General features: G+C 33.9%; 2 protein-coding genes and 4 non-coding genes across 6 annotated transcripts in view; all 6 read left to right on the top strand.

Annotated features, from left to right (window-relative positions):
* Window positions 1-94: 94 nt before the first annotated feature.
* LOC111483690 (WAT1-related protein At5g07050-like) lies at window positions 95-3,264 on the top strand. Its single transcript, XM_023129953.1, has 7 exons — window positions 95-371; window positions 494-556; window positions 688-804; window positions 942-1,182; window positions 1,824-1,985; window positions 2,090-2,241; window positions 2,859-3,264. The coding sequence occupies exons 1-7, from the start codon at window positions 175-177 to the stop codon at window positions 3,103-3,105; spliced, it is 1,179 nt and encodes a 392-aa protein (XP_022985721.1). The 5' UTR covers window positions 95-174; the 3' UTR covers window positions 3,106-3,264.
* A 1,808-nt stretch (window positions 3,265-5,072) lies between these two features.
* Window positions 5,073-5,144, top strand: TRNAK-UUU. The gene has a single exon. It is a non-coding gene; the product is annotated as a tRNA-Lys (tRNA).
* Window positions 5,145-5,230: 86 nt separating this feature from the next.
* On the top strand, window positions 5,231-5,302 carry TRNAK-UUU. The gene has a single exon. It is a non-coding gene; the product is annotated as a tRNA-Lys (tRNA).
* An 88-nt stretch (window positions 5,303-5,390) lies between these two features.
* TRNAK-UUU lies at window positions 5,391-5,462 on the top strand. Its single transcript has one exon. It is a non-coding gene; the product is annotated as a tRNA-Lys (tRNA).
* An 88-nt stretch (window positions 5,463-5,550) lies between these two features.
* Window positions 5,551-5,622, top strand: TRNAK-UUU. Its single transcript has one exon. It is a non-coding gene; the product is annotated as a tRNA-Lys (tRNA).
* A 645-nt stretch (window positions 5,623-6,267) lies between these two features.
* LOC111486044 (cytochrome P450 4C1-like) overlaps window positions 6,268-11,209 on the top strand; it is a 6,474-nt gene continuing 1,532 nt past the window's right edge. Inside the window, exons 1-6 of the mRNA XM_023133047.1 lie at window positions 6,268-6,644; window positions 7,356-7,555; window positions 8,061-8,708; window positions 8,820-8,970; window positions 9,917-10,093; window positions 10,713-10,876. Of these exons, the coding sequence (XP_022988815.1) occupies window positions 6,356-6,644; window positions 7,356-7,555; window positions 8,061-8,708; window positions 8,820-8,970; window positions 9,917-10,093; window positions 10,713-10,876 (1,629 nt within the window). The 5' untranslated portion in view covers window positions 6,268-6,355. The remainder of the gene's footprint in view (window positions 6,645-7,355; window positions 7,556-8,060; window positions 8,709-8,819; window positions 8,971-9,916; window positions 10,094-10,712; window positions 10,877-11,209) is intronic.

The following is an 11,209-nucleotide window of genomic DNA, read 5'->3' as shown; positions in this document are numbered from 1 at the left end:
CCAAAAAAAAAAAAAAAAAAAATCAATGAGAAAGATTCCCTCAAGAGCTGTATAAGTATCAGTTGAGCCTTCCCAGTTTTCTCTAAACGCAAAGCACTTCCTCTCTCTCCTCTTTCCTTTTCTCTCTCTACTTTCCTGGAAAATTAATTCATTTTCTCATATTTTCCCGAGAAAATGGGAAAGCTAAGCTTTAGCTTCCTTGAGAATTCAAAGCCTTACTTTGCCATGATATCCTTACAATTTGGATATGCTGGCATGAACATCATCTCTAAGGTCTCTCTTAGTAGAGGGATGAGTCATTACGTCCTCGTCGTTTATCGACACGCCTTCGCTACCGCTTCTATTGTTCCCTTCGTTCTCTTCTTCGAACGGTAATGCCCCGTTCAAAGCTTTTATAAACATGTTCAAAATAATTGTTATCAAATAGGTCTTAAAATTTGTTTGGGAATTGAAACGTGTTAATTTGTAATGATCTTTTTCAATTTGATTTCAGGAGAGGACAACCGAAGATAACACTCAAAATTTTCATTCAAATATTTGTGTTAGCTTTGCTCGGGTGAGTAATTTTAAAAGTATAAAAATCCCTTTTGATATCATGATTCAAAAGTTCGTCGTAAATGATTATCACGTTCTTTTGAAACGAGCATTATATTTTCATAATCTTTTTATTTATTTTGCTTTTTGCAGTCCGGTAATCGATCAAAATTTCTACTACGCCGGGTTGAAATATACTTCGCCGACGTTCTCTTGTGCCATGAGCAACATGCTACCTGCAATGACATTCGTGATGGCTGTGATCTTCAGGTACTTAGAAATATACAAATCCCAAAAAACAAAAAAAAAAAAAACAAAATGTATAATTTCTTTTTCTAGATCAAAGGCTAAAAAATTTTCTTTTCTTTTTCTGTTTGGTTGGTGGGAAAATGAAAAATGGTCAAAAGGATGGAAAATTTGGACATGAAGAAACTGAGATGCCAAGCAAAAGTTTTGGGAACCTTAGTGACAGTGGGTGGAGCAATGGTGATGACTTTGTACAAAGGTCCACTTGTTCAAATGCCTTGGTCTAAACATTCTCATCACTCTAATCAAGCCTCTGATGATAAAGCCAACAAAGATTGGTTCAAAGGCTCCATGTTCCTCATCATTGCCACTCTTGCTTGGGCTTCTCTCTTTGTCTTGCAGGTAATTTATAACTTCCCTTTAAATTCTAATACGTCGACTCCGACCCAACAAAACCCGCGTCTCGTTTCGGTTTGTTTTTCAGTGAATCGAGTCATATTCGCTGAAAAAGGTTGTAAGCTACAATAATTGTAAGTGTATGGCGTGAGCATGTGTTGTGAGATTTCATATTGGTTTGGGAGGGGAACGAAATATTTCTTATAAGGGTGTAGAAACCTCTCCCTAATAGACTTGTTTTAAAACCGTGAGGCTGATGACTATACGTAATGAGTCAACCAGACAATATCTACTAGAGATGGGCTTAAGATGTTACAGATGGTATTACAGTCCGACATCGAACAGTGTGTCAGTGAGGACGTTGGGCCTCCAAGTGAGTGGATTATGAGATCTCACGTTAGTTGGAGGGTGAAAATAAACATTCCTTATAAGGGTGATTCTCCTCCTAATAATCGCATTTCAAAATTATGAGGCTAATGGCGACACGTAGAGTAAAAATGAACAATTTGCTACTGGTGAGCATGGCCTGTTACACGTATCGACCATCTTTTGTGTTACAAACAAAAGTTTTGCTATTCTCACGACGTTAGAGACGTTATCGTAGCATCGTTTCGAGAAGACAACGGTATTTTTGTTTATGGGTGCAGAATCAGGCATTGAAGACATACAAGAACCACCAATTCACTCTCACTACACTTGTGTGCTTTGTGGGGACTTTGCAAGCCATAGCTGTGACTTTAGTAGCTGAGCACAAAGCTGCCGTTTGGAGAATTGGTTGGGATATGAATCTCCTCGCCGCTGCCTATGCTGTAATCTCTTGCTCATATCAATTTTAAATTATTAATTATTATTATTTCTGGCTTCTAACTGATATATTATTAATTTATAATTATTATTATTACTACTTTGGTAGGGAATTGTGACATCAAGTATTTCATACTATGTACAAGGGCTAGTGATGAAAAAGAGGGGACCTGTATTTGCAACTGCATTTAGCCCTTTGATGATGATAATCGTGGCCATCATGGGCTCTTTCATCCTCGCTGAAAATATATTTCTCGGAGGGTAAATAATTTTTTAACCGTATTATATATATATATATATATATTATGAAATCTCATGTTAGTTAGAGAGAAAAATTAAGTATTTTTTATAAAGATGTGGAAATATCTCTCCGACAGACAGACTTGTTTTAAAATCTCGAGAGGAAGCCCTAGAAGGGAAAGCCCAAAAAAGTCAATTTCTATTGGCAATGAGCTTCATTCATTACAAATGATATCAAACTCAAACACCGGACAGTGTGCCGGCGAGGACGTTGGCCCACGAGGGAATGGATTGTGAGATCCACATTTGTTCGAGGGGGAATGAAACATTCTCCATAACCTAGGTATTTTAAAATTTTGAAGTGGAAATCAAAGTAAAAAAATATCTATTAGTGGTGAGCTGGTACTTAGTCAAATATCGTAATAATTTGTATTTTTGAATGATAAAGAAGAGAATAAGAACGTAATTACCAGTTACACGATACTTCCAACTACTCGAGAATATTCATACCCGAAGATACATTATATAAAATTAATAAATTTTGAAATTCTTTGGAATTAAAATCTCTACTAGGAATATATAACAACATCATGAAATTCCCCATTAATTAAATTATTGGATTTTTTGTGATGTGACAGAATAATAGGATCCATCTTCATAGTGTTTGGGCTATATTCAGTTCTTTGGGGAAAGCACAGAGAGAATTTGGAGATCAAAGTCGCTGCAGCCGCTGCTTCTTCTGATGAAGAAATACCACAACCAATCAAGCTTCCTTCTCAACCAAATAATAATAATAATAATAATAATATTGCAAATAATTCAATTTTCATTTCCATGCCTGCCCCTGAAAACCCCATCAAACCCAACCAAATCCCAAGAGAATAATTGAAAGAAAAAAGGGCGTTGGAAGGGGCTTTTTTGTCTTTTCATATCCCTCTCCCTCTTTTATATTTATGATGTTTTGAGTTCTTCTATTTTGTACTCATAATATTTGTACTAATGAAAATATGAAATAAATTGTGATCTTATCTGATTTTGTCTTACTCATAATATTATTTAAATTAATTTTTAAAAATCAGTCACATATTTTATTATTTTAGCTACCTTAATAGTTTTAGAATAAGAAATTGGAGTTACACCTAACTTTAGGATAAAAATGATAATGCATATATTATATACATTTATACTCTCTTATTATTATTAGTATATTATTTTAATTATTATAATAAGATACTTTTGGGGTTTTTTTATTTTTATTTTTTATTTTTAAAATTCCTTTTGCATCCATGTGGTGGAATTTGGTGACATATACTAAAATAATAATGCAGATTCCCACTAGAATCAAATTTGTCACAATGGGATTTTTTATAATTATAAATATAGTTTAATTCATATTCATCTTTATAGATACTTTTTTTTTTCCTCCAAGCATCTCAACTATATGAACATTAGTACCTTTTTCACCTTCTTTCATTAATTTTAATGTTTATTTCATAGATAAATATACTCATGAAAATTGTGAAATATTATCTTTATTTTTATTAATTTTAAAAATATCTCGATGGTTTTTTTTTTTGTTAAGATACAATGATATGGTCTATAAATTCTTATAATTTCAGGTTTCAACGATTTAAGAAAGTATTTTTTTAAAATATTTATTTTGAAAATATGAAACTCCCAAAAGTATACACGCAAGAAAACAAGCATAATTTAAAAAAAAAAATTAAATATCAGATAAACTGCCTTTATTTATCAACATATCATTTGACAGAATGCTGTCGTTTTCAAAACATCATCCAAAGAACTATTTATATTCTTTTTTTCTTTTGAAATTCTAAATAAATATATAATACCTTCTAGATCTGCATAGGTATGCTGTCATATATAGATATATATATAGAGAGAGAGAGATATATAGAGAGAGAGATATATATTTATATATTTACAAAAACAAATCTTAAATTATAGAATTTGGTTTTGTGTTGAAGGTAACAAAGGGTAAAAGGCTCTTGTTGAATTATAAGAATTGTTTCAATCGAGTTCTCGTGAACTATAAATTGTTATGATCAAAGTCCAAAATTTTTATATTATTATTATTATTTATTTGTTAAAGTGACCGATATTAAAGAATTATTAAATTTAAACAATTCTATAATTAAAAGGGTTTGATTCTAGAAATTCTAGATAGTTTAGAGAGACTATATTACGACATTTATTTATTTTATAATTTTGTAAGTATTGAGCGAGTGATTAATTAAATTGAACTCGAGGATCGATTGTACAATTCATATAGTTTAAGGACGAGTTTAATGATATTACTCCTTTGTTCGAGTTCGTGGATGAGAAATTAGGGGGTTTGTGAGTTGAGTTGAGTCGGGTTGGAATATTTTTTTTATACCCAATCATATTGTACGGGTTATAATTTTTGTCAATCTAACCATGAACTTCTTAGGTTGTTTCTCATTTATTTAATTTTTTTTAATAAAAATAAAATATTAGTTTATAAAACAATTTTTTAAACATTCAATTAAATTTCAAAATATATTTTGAAAACTTACCTGACAAATAATTAAAAATACTTTTTATGAGTTGGTAGAGAATAGGTAAAAAAAATAATAATAATAAAAAAAGGAATTAAATAAAAATAAAATAAAATATATGTATACGATCATTATATGTATATTTTAAAATTAAATTCCATTAAACCCAATTTAATTTTAAGGAAATTTATCAACTAAGTTAATTAAAATTTTAATTTATTTAGATTTAACAACACTTAAATAAGTCATAATTCGATCAATTTTTTTGTGTTATCGAGTTTTTTTTTTTTTTTTTTGTATAAACATGTCCAAGCCGTCTTAGCTCAGTGGTAGAGCGCGTGGCTTTTAACCACGTGGTCGTGGGTTCGATCCCCACAGACGGCGATTTTTTTTTCTACTCTAAATAATTTTGTTCCCTTGTTTTTACTACAAATTTTCGAAAAAATTCTACTTTCACATTTTACAGCCGAGCCGTCTTAGCTCAGTGGTAGAGCGCGTGGCTTTTAACCACGTGGTCGTGGGTTCGATCCCCACAGACGGCGATTTGTTTTTTCTACTCTAAATAATTTTGTTCCCTTGTTTTTACTACAAAATTTTCGAAAAAATTCTACTTTCACATTTTTCAACCGAGCCGTCTTAGCTCAGTGGTAGAGCGCGTGGCTTTTAACCACGTGGTCGTGGGTTCGATCCCCACAGACGGCGGTTTGTTTTTTCTACTCTAAATAATTTTGTTCCCTTGTTTTTACTACAAATTTTCGAAAAAAATTATACTTTCACATTTTTCAACCGAGCCGTCTTAGCTCAGCGGTAGAGCGCGTGGCTTTTAACCACGTGGTCGTGGGTTCGATCCCCACAGACGGCGATTTGTTTTTTCTACTCTAAAATAATTTTGTTCCCTTGTTTTACTACAATTTTTGAAAAAATTTATACTTTCTCATTTTACAAGTGAGCCGGCTAAGTAGTAGTGTGCATGGCTTTTAACCACGTGGTTGTGGGTTCAATCCCCACAGATGGTGCTTCATTTTTTATAGTTTTTTACTATAAATTTTGGAAATATATTATACTTTCTCATTCTATATCCAAGTCGTCTTAGCTCAATGGTAAAATGCGTGGCTTTTACCCAAGTATACAATCTATCACGTTTAATAATTAGTAATACAATTAATATAGGTAGGTTCGTTGGTTAATGCATCTACTAATTATTTTGAGATTGAAAATTTAAATATTCATCTTCAATATACCAACTAATAAAAAAATATATCAATAGTAAATTTAGCGCATATGAGTAAATAAAAAAAATATATAACAAAAATTATACGATAAGTTAAACATGTAGATTCGACTATAGTTTAATAAAAAAAATTATCCTACAAAATAAAAAATGAATAAAACTTCCAATATTCCATCCACGTGGTGCAATATAAACCAATTACCAAACACTTAACATACACCTGGCCGCAGAAGATTCACTTCTCGTAAAGTAGGCAAAACTATCGCCATAATCGCAGCGGCGGGTTGGCGGCTTAGAAAGTGAAAAAAAAGAAAGCGCTGAAGTTCTTACAGTTTAGTTCGCTTTCCTTTCCACCGATGAGAAAATGAGCTCGAAATGCGACGGCACTACTCCTCTCAACATCATCGTAATTCTTTTCCGATCGGAATCTTCCCATAACTGTATCTCCGAAGAGAAGTCCCGGATTCTTGGGGATTTCGTCACTCGCGAAGTCAATGCGTTCCTCTGGTTTTCTCTCATCGCCATCACTGTGGTTCTGATCGGCAAGGTTGTTGAGCTCTTCAGATTGTGGTCGAAGGCGAAGCAACTTCCCGGACCTCCTAGTCCGTCTTTCTGCGGTCACTCCAAGGCCATTTCGCGCCGGAATCTCACGGGTGAGTTGTAAATTGAATGTGATCTATGCGTTTCTGGCTTGTTTGATTCTGAAGCATGTGGTTTTTATCGTGGAAGGAGAATGGATGGAAGAGGAGTTATGTTTTTCTTGATTTGCTTAGGCTGCTGCAAATTTTTTTTAGGATTCGATAAAATTGAATCTTTCCATTTGAGCTGTTATTGGATGCCGATTGGAGGCAACAACTCGTGTGTTGGAGCAACTGGACTGTTCCTGCACTGTTTATTGTTAAGACATAAAATTCAGTTGATGAGATGAAATTTTTAAATGCTCCCGTGGGACAACAAAAAATAGCACGTCTGAATGGGAAGAGATGGTAAAAGGAAAGTAATTACAAAAATCCTCAGTGGCTCGTTCGCATCGAGTTAATCCAAAAAATACCTTCTATTTGCTTCTGAATGGCGCAAGGGCTAGGGTAAACGACGACAGGTTGTCCTTGGAGTGTGATATCGTTCTAATCAAATATCCGAAATAACTTCCACTAAGGTCCGAGTTTGCCAAGTGCAATCACGATCAAGGAATGAATATCAGTTCTAATTATGAGGAGCGAGGATCATATCCTGCTTCTAATTGCTTATATCAGTAAATTTTGCTTATTTACTTGGCCCCTCATAAATCTGATCTTCTAAAATGGTATGCCATCTGGTATTTACTCATATTTCCTCTGAAATTGCTTTACTCTTTTGTCCTGTAGATCTATTATATGACTCTCATAAAAGATATGGACCAGTCGTCAAGCTATGGTTGGGTCCCATGCAGCTTTTGGTGTCTGTAAAGGAGCCAGCTCTTCTCAAAGAAATTCTGGTGAAGGCCGAGGATAAATTGCTTTTGACAGGAAGGGCATTCAGATTGGCATTTGGACGTTCAAGCCTCTTTACTTCCTCTTTCGAGAAGGTACAAGTCTTGTACTTCCCCTCTTGTGTTTTATTCAAATTTCTTGTAAGGCCACAAATGTCAGGGTATATAACTGATTGATTTTTGTGGGAGCAGAAATAGATGGTGTCTCTCATTCAATCATTTGATCAATAGGAAATATTAGTAAAGATCGAGTCATTTGTTTGAGGAGAGTAATAATTTTCTTCTTCATTTGATTTTTTTTCTTAATGTTTAAAGTATGAATTGCAATCTCATTAACCGGAGTCCTGTAGGCTGTAAGAATGTGCTTTTTGAGTTTTGATTTCTGTATGTTATGGGACCTAGTTACGTGTTGTGTCTGGAGGAGCTGCTCTAGCCAGCCATGTAATCATCTGTTTAGGGTGGAGGCCAGAACATATTAGATTGAATCCAATTTCTTCTTGTTTTCCTTATCATGTAATTATTTCATGGTGATATAAATGACATAATTGTGTTAAGTCTCTTGAATTAGTGCTGATTATCTTATTTTTTGTCTCAAGTACAGGTGCAAAACAGAAGACGGTGGCTAGCAGAAAAGTTAGATGAAATATTGTTCCAGAGAGCTGATGTTTTTCCTGCAAAGGCTGTGGATTGTTCTGTAGGGAGAGTGCAAGATATTATGATTGAAGAAAGTGTAGATTGTAATAAGGTTTCTCAACATTTGGCTTTTACATTGTTAGGGTGCACACTTTTTGGGGATGCTTTTTTGGGTTGGTCCAAGGCAACCATCTATGAGGAACTTCTGATGATGGTTGCAAAAGACGCCAGCTTTTGGGCCTCCTACAGAGTTGCTCCTTTCTGGAAACAAGGATTCTGGCGGTACCAGCGCTTGTGCATGAAATTGAAATGCTTAACACAAGATATTGTTCAGCAATGTAGAAAACATTGCAAACTCTCCTCTCGCTCCCAGAATCAAAACCTTCAAAATGAAATCAAAAGTACTGGTGTGGAGGCTGAATTTGTCATACCACGCTGTCCTGCTACCGAGATGCGTAATAGCTGTTTCTTTTATGGTCTTCACGATCAGGTTAATCCTAATGAAGAACCAATTGGAAATATTATGGGTGTGATGTTTCATGGATGTCTAACTACCGCAAATTTGATTGCTTCCATTTTGGGAAGGCTTGCCACAAATCCTGAAATACAAGAAAAGGTAATTTTTTTTTGTTAAATGGTTCTATCAATTGATTTATGAGTCATTTTTCACATTAATGGACTAAATAGTTGGTATTCTAAAGAGTTGGAATAATTCATCTTCATACAGATCAACTCAGAACTAAATATAGTACAACAGGGCTCGGTGAAAGATCACCAGAAAAATATTGATAACATGCCACTTCTGTTGGCAACTATATATGAATCTGCTCGTCTTCTGCCAGCAGGGCCTCTGTTACAAAGATGTTCACTTAAACAAGGTATCTCACTTCTTTTATAGCTTGGTGTGTATTGAGAATCTATAGCTGCTTTATGGAAAGTAGTAGTGCATTGGTCCTTTTCGGTCTTTTTATTGGACATTAAGATGAGGTGCCAAGGAATTGATAATAGCGGACTCATGCCTTTTAGTTTGATATATTTTGCTCTCAAAATTTATTATTTTTTGCTAATATAGGGATGGTGGGTATAGACCTAATGTATACGTATGGGTTGTGAGTTCAAGTACAGCTACCATCTACTTATAGTATTCTCATTATGTGTTTTATTTTATTTTACTGGTTAAAATACCATTTTCGTCCTTGTAATTTGGAACTCATTCTATTTTAGTCGGCATGTTTTTAAATGTAAAAAATTAGTCTCCGTACGTACAATAAATCTTAAGTTTTGTTTTTTATGAAGTTAGTTTTTATTGAGTTCAGGTAAATAATAATAATAATATTTTTTATGTAAGAAAGCATACAATGTGAATATCTTTCCCTAGTTTATAGATGGAAGACTAGTATTGACCAATTTCTTTTTAAGAAAAGTTAACCATAAACTAATTATAGGGGCTAACTTTAATATTTATTGAATGTGAGACTAATTTTGGACCTTTGGAACTTGAAGTTACATGGATGGAAATAAAACAAGTTTCAAATTAGGACTGAAATGGTATCCAACCCATTTTAAGTGTCGTGTTACAGATTTAATAGCTTTTTTTTTGTTAGACTAGCCGAGTTGCATTTTAACTACCTAACCTAATGCATACATATGGTTGCATTTTAAATCTACTTTTCCTCGTCACATCTTGATTTTCATCCAAGTAAACTGCTTGTGAATGATTTTCGGCTTTATGGTCATACATCTGCCAGTATTGTAGACTACTCTTGACCTTCATTGCTTTTCACTGCTTGTTTAGTCATCTCTTTCTTTTTCTGCTGCACCCAGATTTAGTCCTACAGACTGGTATAACCATACCGGCCGGAACTTTAGTTGTTGTACCCTTAAAATTGGTACAAATGGAAAGTTCAAGTTGGGGAAGTGATGCGGATAAGTTCAATCCCTACCGTTTTTTATCAGTGGCTTGTAATGGCGCTGATACGAGTCAGCGAACATCACTTGCAGGTAAGTTACTACACGCTTAAGGACTTCATGCTTGCATAATCTACTACCTTACAACTCAGTCCACTTTTGTTTAGCTCCTTCCTTTGGAACTCTTCAAAATGTGGAACTCTTTTGTCTTTTCATTTGAAAGAGGTTTATGAAATTTTATAGGTTATTGTTCCAATTCCGTCACTGATATATTCGCATGTAACCACATTCAACATTGAGTTTAACTTATTGCACGACGGGGTGGGCTAATCAGTTTAGTGGGGAGTTGGCTATGTTTTGATTTTTGAGTAATATGACTCATGAGTGACTGTGAACAAGACTTCATTTTTTTGGGACTCTATCAGAGTAGAGGATGTAATACAAAGTCTTTGATGTTCGTCTTTTTTGTTTATTGCCCTTTTTTTTTGGGAATGCATTTCTAGAGTTCCATTTCTTTTAATTTTGGTCTATAAGTTCTATTTGGATTGGGTTTTTGTCCACCCAGACGCATTATTTTCCTTTATATTTAACCACTTAAGAAAAAAACATACAAAAGAAAAATGCAATTTGAATGTTTTATGAAGGTTGCGGTGTCAGCACAATTTATTGCAATAAAATGGTCTCGATTGCGTCTTAATGTGTCGTGATGCAGGAGAAAATGCTGGGGACGAAGGAGAGAGCTCCTTTGTTTTGAACGATCCAACCGGCAATGTTGCCTTTCTTCCCTTTGGCTTTGGTGCACGTTCCTGTGTTGGTCGGAAATTTATCATACAGGGAGTAGCAACACTATTTGCCTCTTTGCTCGCCAACTACGAGGTTGGTAGTTATATATATATATATTAAACTGTTATAAAACAAATATCCTACAACACAAAAATTCTTGCTTCTAAACAGTGAATAAAAAATAGATTGATCGAGTTAGGCGGTTAAGAAGACCATGTAAATAATAAAAGGCTCAGATGAATTCATCATAGAATTTAATATCCTATATGTTACTTTGACAACCAAATGTAGAAGGTTCAGGTAGTTGTGTTAATAAAGGTGCGTGCTCGGACACTTGCAGATATCAACAAAAAAAAAAAAAAAAAAAAAAAAAAAAAAAAAAAAAAAAAAAAAAAAAAAAAAAAAAAAAAAAAAAAAAAAAAAAAA

The sequence above is a fragment of the Cucurbita maxima genome, unplaced genomic scaffold (genome assembly GCF_002738345.1).
Source record: "Cucurbita maxima cultivar Rimu unplaced genomic scaffold, Cmax_1.0 Cma_Scf00001, whole genome shotgun sequence".
NCBI classification, from domain to species: Eukaryota; Viridiplantae; Streptophyta; class Magnoliopsida; order Cucurbitales; family Cucurbitaceae; genus Cucurbita; species Cucurbita maxima.
Note: the sequence above shows the minus strand (reverse complement) of the source record. Positions and strands in the feature narration are given on the sequence as shown.